This window comes from the organism of the source record quoted next, unplaced genomic scaffold (genome assembly GCF_019419815.1).
Source record: "Pyrus x bretschneideri cultivar Hongxiangsu unplaced genomic scaffold, Pyrus_bretschneideri_v1 Contig10, whole genome shotgun sequence".
NCBI classification, from domain to species: domain Eukaryota; kingdom Viridiplantae; phylum Streptophyta; class Magnoliopsida; order Rosales; family Rosaceae; genus Pyrus; species Pyrus x bretschneideri.
Genome location: NW_025999391.1, coordinates 389,165 through 405,315, shown reverse-complemented (window position 1 = coordinate 405,315; position 16,151 = coordinate 389,165). Strand labels below are relative to the sequence as shown.

The 16,151-nt window shown below is 36.9% G+C and overlaps 1 protein-coding gene and 1 pseudogene across 1 annotated transcript; one reads left to right on the top strand and one right to left on the bottom strand.

Moving 5' to 3' along the window:
- Positions 1-52: 52 nt before the first annotated feature.
- LOC103967053 lies at positions 53-7,462 on the top strand (annotated as a pseudogene).
- On the bottom strand, positions 7,430-11,168 carry LOC103967054. The gene is made up of 10 exons (XM_009380292.3): positions 10,907-11,168; positions 10,300-10,364; positions 10,153-10,214; positions 9,048-10,043; positions 8,895-8,967; positions 8,651-8,770; positions 8,446-8,565; positions 8,267-8,362; positions 8,000-8,184; positions 7,430-7,915 (listed from the first exon to the last, which is right to left on the bottom strand). The coding sequence occupies exons 1-10, from the start codon at positions 11,055-11,057 to the stop codon at positions 7,630-7,632; spliced, it is 2,154 nt and encodes a 717-aa protein (XP_009378567.2). The 5' UTR covers positions 11,058-11,168; the 3' UTR covers positions 7,430-7,629.
- Positions 11,169-16,151: the final 4,983 nt, after the last annotated feature.

The window sequence follows — 16,151 nt, the reverse complement described above, 5'->3', positions numbered from 1 at the left end:
CGTGGCAAAGAAAACATATAATATAGAATCTAAAGCAAAATATGATCAAGTGAAACAACAATGATAATATAAAATTATGGACTGTTTTAATTTTGGATTCCTCTCCATTCTAATTTTATTTCCCTCCTCTTTTAACCTAAGATTCCATTTTGTTTTTATTTCAATTCCCTTCCATTTTAATCCCACATAACCAAACGCGGCATAAGAATTACAAAGAAAATGATCCGTTTGGGCACTTCCTTCTCCTTGGGAAAGGTGTCAACTGCCAATTCCTCTTCTTGCGCATCCCTCCACCTCACTCCCACCGCCATCTCCACTCCCTCACCTTCCTCCCTCTCCTTCTCCTCCAACAACCTCACTGGTATCTCTATATCTGTGTCTCACTCCTCACTCTCTTTAACTCCAACATTGACAGGAAACTGGCGGCGTGTTTGTGAATGCAGGGAAGAGGAATTACCGAAAACAGTTTTGCGCGGGCAAAGTCTGGGCTTTGAGAGCGAGCCGAAACAAGCAAGCGATTCGATGGAATCGGAGAAGGAATTTCCCGAGTCGAAACGGAACCTGTACCCGGATATCGAGCCGGACAGTTCCGGGTGTCTGAAGGTTTCGGACATCTACACAATGGGAGCTGTCCGGAAATCCCGACGGCCATGTGAGTTGCAATTCTTCGTCCTAATAAACGACTTAGTTTTTGCATTTGTTGTTCGAGTTTAGAGTTTTTATTAGATACAATTTGATTTGTTCACTATATAGTGTGATTTGTTGAGGAAAAGCTAGAGTATACAACTCTAACACAAGTGTTGGAGAGACGACACAAGTAAACATATTACTTGTATTACACACACAAAATATTACAACATACAAACTTGCTATTGTATTTGAACTAGAAAAAATATAGTTCCATTTGGAGCTGGACAAAGTCTTCTAGAAGCTTCTGCCTTCCAAGCTTGCTACTGTATTTGCCAGAGTTTTCTAGAATCCAAACACTAATTGGGCTGGTGTTGATCTTCAACACTTCCTCTCAACACTAGCTCATTCTTTCCTTCATGTCGAGTTGATGTCAGAGCTTTTTCTTGCACACCCATTTGCGTAATATGGGTTTGACATCTTGTCGCTTTGGCACTAGATTCCAAGCTTGATTTAGCTCCACTGCAATGACCTTTTCTCCCAACTTTGAGCCACTCAGGTTCAACTGCTTCTTCTTCTATGGTAACGTTGGCGTATTTAGGATTTGGCTTCCGGATTCTTGTTGACCTCCTTAGTTGTGATTATGGAGTTAATACTTCCACTTCACTAGGTCTATCTTCTTGAGTTTGTTGATATATGCCAGATTGCCAAGGGTTTTGAGGTACTGCTTGCTCAATATCATCACCATCAAGCAAATCTTCAGACTCATCTGGTCTCGATTGGATTCGAATAGTTTGCTCCCCCATCTTCTGCTACAGCTTATTTTCAAACTCTATCGGAGTTTGGCAATGACTCGTTTTTTGAGCACCACCAAGAAGATGCTTCTACGTCCCATTCTTCCTCCAAGGCTAGAGACGTTACAGCGTCCCAATCATCTTCACTTTTCTTCTCTGAGTTGGCGACGTTACTCTTTGCGGGCTTTTTGAACTAGCAATTCTTCGCCATGTGGCCTTTCTTTCCACAATTGTAACATTTTTCCTCAAATCTTTTATTATTTTGGGACTGACCACGGTTGCCGTGATACTTCGGAGCTCCCCCTAGCCGAGAACTCCCTCCTCCTTGATGACCTTTTGCCTTGTCACCATTTCTTTTAGACCCACCACGCTGCCTTTACTTTTATTGGTGTAGAGTGCTTCCTCCTCACCTCTTAAAGAGACCCTTCCCATTTGCTTTGCCAAAACTTCTTGATCAGCAAACAAATTCTCAAATTCAAAAAGTGATGGTTGGGTCGGCCATCCTTGTTCAGCGGCAACGAAGCCTTGGTATTCAGGTCTCAACCTATGGATAATTATTCCTTTTATCCTGAATTCTACAATGGTAGCACTAGGATCTAACTCAGAAATTTCACGGCAAATAGACTTTACCTTGTGGAAATATTCGGCAATCGTCATGTCTCGTTAGGCCACTGATAACAACTCATTCTCGAGAAGCTGCAGTCTTGTATTGTTCTTCTTTGAAAATAGTGTGGCGAAGGTGTCCCATGCTTCTTTCGGTGTTTTGGCTTTCCTTGTGTGCTCTAACATGTCCTCTTCAACTATGGTTTTTAAGGCGAATATGGCCTTACCTGCCTTAATCTTCCATTTCCGCAAAGTGCCGTTAGTATCTTCTTCCGGCTATGTAACTTCATTACCGCCGACGACATCCCAAAGATCTTGACCTTGTAGGTAAGACTCCATACACGTCGTCCATGTGTTGTAATTTTTGTTGTTCAACTTCTTGATTGCTCCAACAACTTGAAGATCAGACATCGTGTGAGCAGAACTTAGATAAGCCAAACAAGATTAGTCAACAATCTTGCAAAGTACTAAACTTCTCATGATTCTTGGAAGCTTCACGAGAGACGGTCCCTTATTGTACCGCTCTGATACCAATTGTTGAGAAAAAATTAGAGTACAGAACTCTAACACAAGTGTTGGAAAGACAACACAAGTAAACAAATTACTTGTATTACACACACAAAATATTACAACACACAAACTCTCAAGGACACTCTTTAGAAGCTATGACACTCACTCTTTCTAGAGACACACTCTAGACCACTCATACTCCTCACAAGACTACTCTTACTTCTCACTCTCACTTAGCTCTCTCTTGATTCTTACTACTTCTCTTTTTTCTTGATTACTTAGCTCTCTCTTACTTCATTTCTCGAGTTTAGCACCTCACATATTTATAGTGTGAGGTTTGCCGACTTACACACTGCCACCGCCCTAGGCTTTGCATAATAGCCACACAATATTGCAAGCTGCTAGAACTTTCTAGCTTAATATGCATGCACACCGACTTAACATGCAGATTTGAACTAGAAAAATCTAGTTCCATTTGCAGCTGGACAAAGTCTTCTAGAAGCTTCTGTCTTCCAAGCTTGCTACTGTATTTGCTAGAGTTTTCTAGAATCCAAACACCAATTGGGCTGATGTTGATCTTCAACATGATTCTTCAGTTATTAGAGATTCCAAATTTTTAGAAAACGGGGATTATTAAATCCTCTCAAAGTTGTAGGACTTGGAAATGAGCTCTGCTGGAGAAGGCTGCTTTCATTGAGATATGATTTCATTTAAGTAATGATAAGTTACAACTGAGTATTTATAGGAAAGCTAAAAGTAACAAACTAACAGAAAGGTAAATTATAAAGATAATTTTCCTAGCTAACATTTGACAGCTGTCAATTACTATTTACTTCAGTAACTTTGTCTTCAGCTTTGTGATGAAATTACCATATTAACAGTGTTGGGTTGGGATTTTTGATACTGGGTTTTGGTTTAATATGTTTTGAATCTTGTCCTGCGGCCTGTAATTTTTCTTCATGGGGGTCCAGGAGGAGGAACTTCACCAAGTAATCGGAGATTCTTTGATCCTGAGTTTTACCGGATCATTTTGTTTGATCAGGTTGCTACTTCAACCTTTATGATAAGTTATTAGACGCATTTTAGTTCGTCCTACATTTGATATCTGAAATGATTTCGGTATTGCTAGAGAGGTGCGGGGAAATGTACCCCACATGCTTGCTTGGTTGAAAACTCGACATGGGATCTCATTAGTGACATTGAAAAGCTCAGGGAGCACTTGAAAATTCCAGAATGGCAGGTCAAGAGGTCGTTTCTAGCCCTCGGTAAAGAAAAACATGCTTCTTTCATGTTTTCGATTCTAAATACAAGAACTTTTCTTACTTTGTCATCTAGGTTTTTGGTGGGTCATGGGGGAGTACACTTGCCCTTGCATATAGCCAATCACACACTGACAAGGTGCATAGTTTTTGTTGATTTACCATCAGTTCTTTTGCTTGGATTCCGAACCTATTCATACAGGTCATCTACACTTTGAAATTCTCTACCATATGATGGAGTTTTCTATTTTTTTGTCGTGCTTTTATAGGTTACTGGAATTGTTCTTAGAGGAATTTTTCTTTTAAGAAAGAAGGAGATTGATTGGTTTGATGAGGGTGGTGCTGCTGCCATATACCCCGACGGTATGCTACAATTCTTTTACGTTGGCATAAATCATATTATCCACCTTACGGATAGTTCTTGTAAATTTATAAGGATAGGTGTTTTGAAGTACATGTCCATAGTTTTTCAAAACCCTTTTGCATTGAATGACTACTGCACTGTTCTTACAATTTTATCAAACATATAAAAAGTGCAATTCTGGAATTTCCATTATTAACAAAGAATTTGTTCGAGGCTTGCATTTCTGATGTAGTGTTGTTAGAAGTTGATAGAACTTGTAAATGATTCCTAGTTTTAAAAATCATCAACAATGAAGTATTCTTTTTTTTTCTTTTTTCCTGGTAACTATGCTTGATAACCTCATGCATACTATATTATGAGCTTGGTTTTGGCGTGTCTATTAGTTTTATAGCGGCAGATTGCTTCTGATATTTCAAAATCCAGCGTGGTAGCCATTTCGAGATCTTATCCCAGAAAATGGAAGGGACTGTTTTGTTGGTGCGTACAAAAAGAGATTAAACTCCGATTATCAGGAATACAAGTAAGACTTGCCTGGCTTTAGGCATGTGCTGTCTTTCTTAACTTCTTAAGTAACTTTTTAAGGTCATCTTATTGAATGGTATGGTTCATACCTCAGGTCTTACGTATCTATTGTCAATGCCATTAAATGGGAACATTCATGTGAGTCTAATCTTAATAGCCTCTTGTGGACTTATTGGACTAGTCCTCCCGTGTGTTATTTTTCTAATCTTGTCATGTGAGTTTGGATTTGTTCTATCGGTGCTCCCCTTAACTCTTTCCACGTATCTTAGTATGCAGCTGCTAGAGCATGGACCATGTGGGAAATGATGACTGCCCATCTTCTTCCAAATAATGAGAACATCAAGAAAGGGGAGGACGATAAGTTTTCATTGGTAGGTTGAATTACTGATGAGTACAAAAAATCTTGCATGATTTATTCATTGATGACTGAAATTCCCTTTTGATTGACAATGGTATTTTGTTTGTTGTATTCGGGCATTCGCAAGGATCGAAAATCATTACTTTGTGAACAGAGGATTTTTCCCTTCGGATGGGTTACTTTTAGATAACATTGATAAGATAAGGCATATAAAAACTACGATTGCACAGGTAGGCAATTTTTCCCCTCAAAACATCATGGACATGCTCTTTTGATTGGAATAGAAAACAGTTAATCTCTTTGGATTTACGCTTGATATTAGGAGGCCTAATGATGTATCATCTGTTGTTCGCATGTCAGATTTTTTGTTTCGATAGCAGTTAGAAGTTCATAAGTAACATATTTAAGACATAGTGTCAAATTTTAAATGGAAAGTGGAGTAAATAGACCAATTGCTTGCTGTCCGTTTTTATGCATTTAGTTTGGGTATGTTTTGTGTGCATCATGCCTCAAGAGAAACTTGTCTCTATGTTTTGTTTTTCTTTCTACTTTCCTTGTTGTGGCCATCTTGTCCACTCTGTTGGTAATTTTACAGTTCTGTTCTAGAGAAACACTTAGTTATAGAGTACTAGAAGTAGCAACTGAGATTTGATATTGCATGAAATATTGATCTTTACTTTATAATTTTGCACATGTAAATTTTCCCATGCATTCATTTCGACAGTGAACACCAACAAAATCTTAATTAAAAAAAGAAGAAAAATACCCGTGAACAGTGGTGGATTCAGAAGTTTTGTTCAGGGTGGCGAAGTATAACACATAAGTTATTTTAGACAGCAAAGCTTTTTTTGAACTTTGAAATTTGAGATTTAGGTTATATAATACATACATGGTGTGGTGTTCTTGACCAAGTTGTCTTCTTGGTGGGTGGACCATAGCGATGGTGGCGCTGAACGGATGGAGGAAGGAAGTTGAGATGGAAAAATTTGATTGATGAAGTGGTTGAATTTGGGTGTACATAACATTCTTTAGGGTTTCTTGCAAATTATGACTCTAAATACATGTAACATGCTTCAAGTTTTCATGTCAAAATAATCAAATATATGTAAAGAGCACATTTATACTTTGGAGAGAGTTTTGCTGTGCTAAACAATTTAGACATTCCTTTAAAAAATAAAGAACTGAAGCTTTCTTCTTCGGTCCTTGGCTGAAGCAGCCTCTGCTGCCAAGCCCTTCCCCAGCTGCTGGGTGGGCAAGACCGGCCAGTAGGGAGAAATTTCGATGCTGCCCACCCTTCCATACTATGGATCCGCCACTGCCCATGACCATATGGTTTGTCATTAGAGAGTTATAACCTTAGATAACCAGAAAGCTTTCATTTTTCTTTTACTCAACTCTTTGCAAACAATAAAGGGATCCTCGAATTGAAACGGTTTATCCTTTCTTTTCTACACTAGTACGATAAATGTGTTTAACAGTAGTTCCACATCTAGTAAAGTCATTCCTTCAAACATGTGCTTATGTGTGCCTTGAAGTTTCATTGTGAATCTGATATATTTAGAGTTGAAAGAACTAAACAACTGACTTTACAGGGAAGATATGATATGTGTTGCCCCATGATGTCAGCTTGGGATCTTCAGAAAGCATGGCCAGAAGCTGATTTCAAGGTAAGTAGGCCATTCATTGCTGTGAAATGGTTACGGCTTTATATACCAAACATATTGATTTTTGTTCATCACTTGGCTATACTATTCCATCCCTCTGGTATAAAACTTATATCTACACGAGAAGAGAACATACGATAGTTTTGAGTCAATACATTGTATAGGTCACATCGTTTACCAATAAAACCACTGTAATGTATATGAACTGTGTAAGATGCCTAGCATCCTGCATCATGTGTACCGTTAATTGCACTTACCTTAATTGCAGTAGTCTTTCCATCTTTCTGCTATATATTATCACTGAATTATTTTGCTCTTAACAGGTTATTCCAGATGCAGGACATTCTGCTAATGAACCAGGAAAAGCTGCAGAACTTGTGGCTGCAACTGAGAAGCTAAAACACATAAAGAAAGGACAATAGGAAGACATACAAAAATTCGTACCAGAGAATAAGCAACGGTCTTCCCGTTTGGGTGCAGACTCCAGTTAGAGACCGTGCATGCATGTTCTCAAGGAGTTCATACATCCACAAAGAAGCAGTTTGCAAACAAGTCGGTTCCAGTTCAACGCACATAATTGCGTGGAAGTATTGGACTGTTCTATCAAACTGTGTAGCGTTCCCCCAGGATTCGGGTACCCAAAACCCAGAAACCCTTAGTTCCCTAGGCGGGGAATTGGAAAGGATTTCAATTCTCTCTCTAAATATTGCATGTTTCTTTTAAATGAATAAATACAATTCAATCCTCTCATTTTTCATTGACGACAAGTACATTGCCTCTGCCCTTCAAATGAATACAATTCAATCCTCTCATGAACAAACAATTCCCAAAACCCTAACACAACCAGAATACATTCAAGCAAAGCAAGCAAATACAATTCAATGATGTTATTGAACAAACAACAATTCATCACACAACAACCCAAGGCTTAATTTTGTTGAGCATCCAATGAGTCATTTTCCTTGTGCAGCCCAGCGCATGTCTTCGGTACGTGGATATAGTGAAAATGTGGCTCTTTCGGAATGGTTGTAGGCCTTCGTCCCCTTGACAATGATCTGGAAGGGGCAGAAGCAGAACCTTTGGTTGCCGGAGAAGCACTGCAGGGTGCTACTGCTTTCTTGGGTCTTATCTTTGTTGATGAAGTTTCCTTTATTACACTAAGCTGACAAGGTGTCTTGGAGGAAACCATTGCTCTCTTCCTACTTGAATCTACCCTGCATAAGAAAATGCCAGTATGATTATGTTTTGATGAATATACATTGTTTGTCATTAAAGGAGGAAACGAAGTTAGTACTGACCCTCTCCGTCTCACGGACTTCTGCTGCACCATTGGTGATTTCGCCCTTTCTTTATCTGATTTTTGTGCCCTTTCAGGGCTCGAATTTCCATAAGTAGAAACTTTACGTCTTAGCGGAGTCACCACAGATGCTTTTCGTTCAGAGTCTGCTTTTGTGGTCTTCAAACAAGTAACTCCTTTCATTCCCTGCATAATACCAGAAGAGCTTGGTCAGATCTCTATGCAAGGAACCTTCAAGAATATGCCATTTCCATCTTCCCTCACTTACATTTTCTTCAAGTCGTGTCCTTCTGTCTAATCTCTTTTCACAGCTTCCCTGGGTATCATTTTCATGTTCACTTTGTCCTAGGCAATCTTTAGTTATCTGATCAGGAACGAATAATGCATAAGCCAGGAGCTATACTCATGACAAGATAGAAGTGATTGAAAGTTCAACTACGGACTTACCTGTATCACTTTCTGATGTTTGCTTGTTGACTTTGCCCTTGGAATCCTGACTAATGTGATCTCCTTCAGCGGTGCATGAACTGTTTTCTCCAAAGTCGCATCCTTAAGCATCCCTCTTTCCTAAAAAGAACCCAAGACATATCAGATAAAGCATCAACGCTATAACTGCTAATCAAAGAAACTGGTCACAACAGGTTTCACATACATCGGTTCTAAACCTAAAAGGCTTCGGATTTGTAGGCTTTGGTTTCCTATACTTCACCCCTTTAGCATTGCTGGCAACAGATGTGGAGTTTTCTTTCTGAATCTTATCTGCTTGATTGACCTGCATCATTGTTCAAGTGTTAGCAGGAATTAAAAGCCATGAGGGAGAATTGAATGAACATAAACACTTAGAAGATATGATATTCTCATTTCTCGTATATCTTAAAGGGGTTAATAGAAGCAACCTCTTGTGAGTTTTTTGAAGCATCATGCTTGCCCAGATTTATCCTCTTGGAATGATCATTGATATTCAGTTCTCTGCATCAATTGACAAAATTTCATTACAATGGAGTTCTAAGAAAAAGAACATTTATAGAAAAATGAAAAGTAAACCACACCTGTTATAACCAGAAGCGGTATTATTTTCTTTATCATCACTCTCCAAGACCTCATTGTCATTCGCTTTGCTGTCAGAGGCCAAAGCATTTTCTTTATCATCATCGTCGTCCACATGTTCAAGGGTGTTCCTCTTCTCTGATCTTAACTTCGTTTTCTCTTGATGACCGTTTCCATCATTGGCGCTTTCCTTATTGTAATTCTCTTCCGAATCCCTCTCTTCAGAACTTGACAATGAGGTAGTATCGCCTTTCGATGTCTCGGATAGGATTTCAACTTGATTCTTACCATTCAGTCTACCACTCTTACAAGTGCCTGATATGGAGAACCCTTCCAGTGTACCTTTCCTTGATTTTTCATCAATTTCCATGTCACTGGAATCATTGTCATCAACCTCTTCACGAGGCACAGGATCACAACACTGTTTCAAGTCTTTTTCCATGTTTTTTCTTTTCATGGATTTAACTTCCTGGCCCTTGCAATTATTAGAATGCAAAGAATTGAAAACCCGGCTTTTGACCTCTCGCCCTCTAAATTGTTTTCTTGAAGTATCTAAAGCCAATGGCTTGTTACACTCCAAAACATGTTTCTTCCCGCTAGTGATCTCAAGTTTCTTCATGGCTGAACAAATTTTTCCCATAGGAGTACCCCACTCCGTTGAAGCCTTGGTTCTCACAGGCTTCTTCGGAGAGTGAAAGACCAGAGCTTTGGCTACCACCCTATTCTTTGGCACCACAACATTCTTTGGTTTGGGGTTCCTAACACTTCGAAATGTATCTGGATTTGAGACCTGCTTCCGATTCCTTGGAGTAGTGAGAGCCTTGGACACAGCAGACGGTTGTTTTGCCTTAACATTTGGTGTTGCACAGATCTTATGAAGAGGTTTTCTGGATTTATCTTCGGCATTGACCGTCTTACGAGAGAAGGAAGAAATCAGGGCCAGCCTTGCTACTCTAGGCTTGGAAGATTTTGCGGGAGCTGTCAGTGGGCATTTCAAACTAGTACATAGCAAACAAAAGGAGAATCGTATTGTTAGAAGCCCAATCACAGAAGTAGGAAAAGGAATTGGAATTTACGCCATTTAGAGCTTTGCTTTTGCATGTATACCTTGGTGCTTTTCTGGCCAGTGCTTTTCTAAGTTTCACATTAGGACTTCTTGCTGCCATAACCTGCAAACTCCAAATACTTTCACATCTCAATAAAGTGAACTAATGTGATCCCACTTCAAACGAAAACCGGAACTTATAAACTCACCCGAAGAACGAAGTTCTTGTAAATCGCTTCTGAATCTAGTTCTTCTTCATGCTTCTGATCACATCCTACAAAACAAACCCCAACATACTCAAAATTCATTACCACAACAAAAAAGGGGTTTTTCATTTTTTTTTTTTTTAATACCAAAGCCAACTGGATCAACCACTCAAAGTATTAAACTCAAATTAATGATCTTTCAGTTGATTTTGTTCATTTTCTAAAAACCCATCAACTAATTTAATACTTTATCCCCTCAATAGTGCTCCACTCAAATTAATCATCTTTGAGTTGATTTTGTTCATTTCCTCAAAGCCCATCACCTAATTAAGTAATTTACCCCCTCAATTTTCCCAGCAACCAAACAGAGAGCTCCAAGTCAAACAAACCAGAGCAGAAATCAAATTCAAAACAGATCAGAAGCTAAAATCCACACTTAACCAGTCAATCAATAGCACGAAGTCCAGTCAATCAATAACACGAAGTTCATCTTCAAGCTTAAAAATCTAAAAAAATCTTCAAAATTTGAAAGCAAAATAGCTTTTTCTGATTACTGAAAATAAAGGGAAGAAATTAAACTTATGGGTTACTGGGTTAGAGTGAAACGAACCGACTCGCATGCAGAACCAGTAACGGTCGTCGGGCCGGTATGGGTCGGGTTCGGTGAAATCAACGAACTTGGGCGCCTCAATCTTCTCGTAAAACTCGTCCCCACCTTCGTGGACGCCGTCGATCTGCACGCTCTGAGTTTCTTCTTCCATTTCCGCGAAGCAAGGGAGAGAGCCAGAGAGGAGCGTACGGTTGCGTGAGCGGCAGCGAAAGTGAGATTGGTCAGTGAAGAGTGAAAGAGTCGTTAAGTTTTAAATTTGGCTGTCTCTCTGAAGTAGCCGTTGGGGAAAGATGCTGATTTTCGGACAAGGTCACTGAAACGGTCTCTCAGGGGTGGTGTCGTCATTTGGTCTTCCTGACGCCACCTATCGGATCTTTTAACGGGTTTGCCGGTTTTGACACAACTGTGTATGAGGCCCAAGCCCACTTCTTTATGGTTAGAGTATTGTATCTTTTTTTTAAAAGGTAACTGTACTCTTTAATTCCAACAATGATTTTGTAATGCAATTGCATCTACGCATAACCAAAAAGCATAACCTTACCTTGTATTATTGTGTAACTTTAGACTAAATTGCAATGGTTAAAGTATAACCTTAACATTATTAAACTTATCTTGAGAATACTAATATTTACAAGTTCGAACGATGAAATGTAATTTTATGACGTGCACTAATTAAGAGTTCATGTCAACTAATTATATGTTAAGAGTCTGTTTGGAAAAGACGGAATCTTGTATGTGTTTATGAGTAGTTGAGCTACTCCCATATTACCAATTAGGTTCATGGTGAAATCTCAACTTCTTTCATGATATCAAAGTAGGTTGTCACATGTGTAAAGCGAACTGCTACACATGCTTTATGTCAATTTGTGTGCACGTGTTAAGCTTGAAAATTGTCACACATGAGGGGGCCAACGTATTGAGAGTATGAATGAAGGTACCTTGCATATACTTATAAATAATTAAACTATTCACTATATTGACAATTAGTTTTATAGTTGGACTGAAGGATGGATGCATTAAGGGGCAAGGAGGGTCAGCTGACCCTCCGAACTCTTGTGAATTTCCATAGATAACTTGAGTGCTGCCCTTTTGAAGGTTGGAATTGCCCTTCATACATTTGACAAAATGGGCAATTTATCAGCCAAAACATAATCCAAAGTCTAAAATTTGGAAAAGATTTCCCTTGTGTTTCATTGAGATCGCCGTCAGTTACTGGGTTGCAGTCTTGCAGAGTATGAGGCCTTGTGCGATTCGAGGAGGACAACCTGAAACCCTATTTTTCTATTTTGTGAACGACGTCTTGTATTATTTTGATACGTGGCATAATCTATTGAGTCTAGAATCCTGTCAGCACAATGAGTGCAATTACTCTCTTTTTTATGTAGAAGGAATAATAATGAATAATAATATTCATCCTTTTTGTAATTATATTTCAACAAATAATATACACTACGTTTTTTTAGTTGCTTGACTTTATGTTTTATAGTTCCATTTCAATTTGTGTTGATAAATTGATGAAAGTTTTTATCTAGATATTGAATGAGTTAAGTTTTGTGTATTTACTAATTACATTGGCTTTGGTTATACTTGTTGCTATTGCTTCAGCCTTTGATGAAGAAAACATTTTTCGCTATGAATATTTTGAAAGTCCATTGCGATATTGAATGGAAGATCTGTAGTTGAGTGATAGTATAGTGGTTTATATCGAGAACAATGTTTTTTCTTCTATTGATAATGAGGATAATTGTAACTTGTATTGTTATTTGTTGTATAAATTACAAATGATGGAAACATAGTTTAATTTTTAAGGTTATATGTCTAAGAAATATTTGTGAATTTTAATATGTGACCCTCCGAATATTTTTTCCTGGATCCGCCACTGGTTGGACTTCATCTTTCTTCAGTATCAACACAAGTACACAAATTGTGTGCCAAGTTCGAGTTGCATTACGGTATCTTGTTAAAAATTATCACCTTCTTCAGTGCGACAACTGTTTTGTGAGAATGAAGGAATTGTAAGTGAAGAGAGATGGTAGGTTGATGCACGTATAGCCACATTTGCACAATTTGGACCAAGCTGTGTAATTGGTTATTATTGTGGTATACAATGCATTGATTTAGGTGAAACCGAAGCTCCATAACGAGTGTTTTTACATCACGTTAAATCATAAATGAATCTCACACTCGTCACTTTAGCCCATATACAACTCAAAGATATAAGTTGATACGATTTTAAAACTCAAAGTAAAATATAATTACGAAAATTAAAATTAAGACCCTTTCTAAAAATCACTTCAAACTTGGAAGATGTAAAAATACAGTTTGTATATAAAGTCCTTTAAATGCTTGGTATATATGCGCGAAGCTTTGCCATGATTTGAATCTTAAGCGCATGTGGAATGCCAAACACATGTTATCTTGGTCGGAGAAATTTCGAAAGCAAATAATGAATACATGCACATTGATTACATGCATGGCCCACGAAATTACAAGGTAGAAAATAATAGAGGGGAACAGTGATCACGATCGAGTCAGATTTTTCAAAGAAAGGGGGCTATATAGATGAATGGGTTGAAAGAAAAAAATTTGGGGTCTCAAATGCGGGAGATGATGCACATCAACATTTCACCAGGCTTATCCCCTGATCATACAATGAGTGTTGTGTTGTACTTACTCATATAAAAATATGGAGGAAATTCGAATCTCGTGTAAATTTTCCACATGGTAGGATTCTGTTAGATTTTGTTAGTGCATCATTTGTCACATCATGTTGTACATCAATGTGATACATAAATATGCTATTTTTTTTTAACATTAGTCTCATATATGTAATGTGATTAACTTTCTAATGGAAAAGATAAATATTCTTATGTAATTTAGATGTTCTTATGTTTGCCCTTCATAATGATAAATGAGGTGAAGGTGTTGTTAATTTCTGTTAGTTTTGTTCTTCAATTTGTATGACTTTTGTGGAGGCATGCTAAGTACAATCCAGGCATATGACAATATTATTGAAGATTTGTGAAGGCTAAACCAAGTACTGTTGATTAATCAAATATTTATCGCATATAAATGACTCATAAATTCATTATCTTGATAAGTTTACACTAATTAATATCCAGAGTAATCATAATGATTTTCATATATAATGGATTTTACCTAAAAGGTTCACTGCCATCTTTTCTTAATAGTTTTTATTTTTTTATTTTTTATATTATATATATATATATATATATATATATATTTTTACAAGTGAAATTAACTCTAAATACTATGCTTAGGAATGGAAAATGTTCGAATTTGGGACTTATCGAGTTAAAGAAGAAGCCCCTATCTACTTGGACAATCAACCGCTTCCAATTTCTTATATCTTTAATTTATATGCATCAAAAAATGTAAATCATCCATATGCTATCATTCAAAAAATGCACGAGATTCATGTAAAATGTTGAAGACATATGTCTTGTTTTTGCAGTCTAACTAAAATTTATGTCTTATATTAAATTTTGTTATCGATTTTAACTAAAGAAAATGTAATTTCTGAATAGTGAATGACAAATATTTCTATAATTCTGCTAAACTTCGTAGTAGTGGGCAACATTAATTTTTTAAACCAAAAACAAAAGAAAATGTCATCGTGATTAACTTGACAAAGTATTACTCCACTTTGATGTTGACTAGACCCAGCTTCCCCGTTGCCCTCAAGTTTCAATCTCAATACGAATATAAAAGTCACGTAGACTTAATGTTTAATTGATCATTTCTTTGTTAACTTCTAACGAGAAAGACTATACACACACAAGTATGAAAGACTACTTATTTAATCAAGAGTTCTTTTGTTTTGTTTCCCATGGTTTTGAAAAAAAAAAAAAAAACCTTTTAAAATACAACGCTGGTTGTAAATTATTATGTGCACATCTGGTGACCTCGTAAGTATCATCCAGCAAAGCAGTAGTCTTTGACCAAACTTAATTGGTCTCAGTTGGAGAGCTGGCTAGCAAGCTCTAAGTCGTAGTCAACTCCGTGAATAAGTTTTTTTTTGTTTTTGGTTTTTCTTTTGTTTTAAATAAAATTCCGCATGTACTTTCTACTATCTTCGTTAGAAGAAATTCTTTGTGATCTTAAATCAACCACCCATTAATCCATTGTTACTAAAATATTAGAAACAATTAAATACATATATAGATTTCAATATCTCTTGTGTTCAATAGCATGAGAATCTCTTCGTTCAAATTGGCAAATTTAAACATAACCTATATATATTGGACATTTTAGTACTAATTCGCATATTTAAGCATAAACTATGTTTATATATGGAACTATTTTATGTTTATTCACAAATTTAAACATAAAATATATCATACTTTATTTGTGCATAAAAGATGAAAAAATTATTTGTTACATGTAAGCCACCGATAACATGACACTTTAAAATAGAAGAAAAATAACTTCTTCAAACTCAATATCATGGAAAAAAAACTCACTTACTTTGTAATACCGAAATAAAAAAACTAAATGACATGGAAATAGATAAGATGTGTTTTTTTTTTTCCTCAAGTATTATGATATATAGAAGTATTTTTCTATAAAACTTACAGTGTTCAGAGTGTTTGGATAATGCTTGTGTTCCCCCGTGGGGGACTTACTCGTCTTTCTGACTTACGATTAATGAACCTTTACTATTCGAACATTATAATAAAAAACGTTGACTTTTTTTTTGTAATCATGTAAACATCATGTTTGCAAAAAATCATTCAATTTGAAGATTAGTAATCCATACGTGTTCAACCAATCAATGCTTTTAGTAACAAGTTACATCCTTATTAAAAGGTCTCCAAATTGAATAAATTTGTATAGATATGATCTTTAGATGATGACAAAGAGAATAAACAGTTTCGATTATGATATTTAGATGGTAAAAATTTGTTAACCATAAATGAAGGGACAAGTAAGTCCCCCATGTGACGGACACAAGCATTGTCATTTTTGGCTTGCATTTCGCCACGTGAAGCCTATTTATAGGTATTTCAAAGCAACACCATTTTCTTTTTGTAAGGGTACTTCAAAGAAAAGTTCGAAATTAGTTAATTGTTGAAAGTTAATATAGTGTCGATTCTACATATACACTTATCTCTAAACCATGCATCTTCTTTCGTGCTAATCAAATTAGATGTGGGCCTTTTGCTGTTTAGGAAATTTATCGTATGCATAATGAGTTTGTAATTTTGAATTTGTAGTGTTTCTT

Excerpts from the sequence above, each read along its gene's own strand:
- LOC103967054 (XM_009380292.3), bottom strand. The coding sequence starts at position 11,057 with ATGGAAGAAGAAACTCAGAGCGTGCAGATCGACGGCGTCCACGAAGGT. Across the intron at positions 8,771-8,894 it reads CTTCAAAAAACTCACAAGAG|GTCAATCAAGCAGATAAGAT; the intron begins GTTGCTTCTATT and ends ACAATGATGCAG. Across the intron at positions 8,566-8,650 it reads CTTTTAGGTTTAGAACCGAT|GAAAGAGGGATGCTTAAGGA; the intron begins GTATGTGAAACC and ends GGTTCTTTTTAG.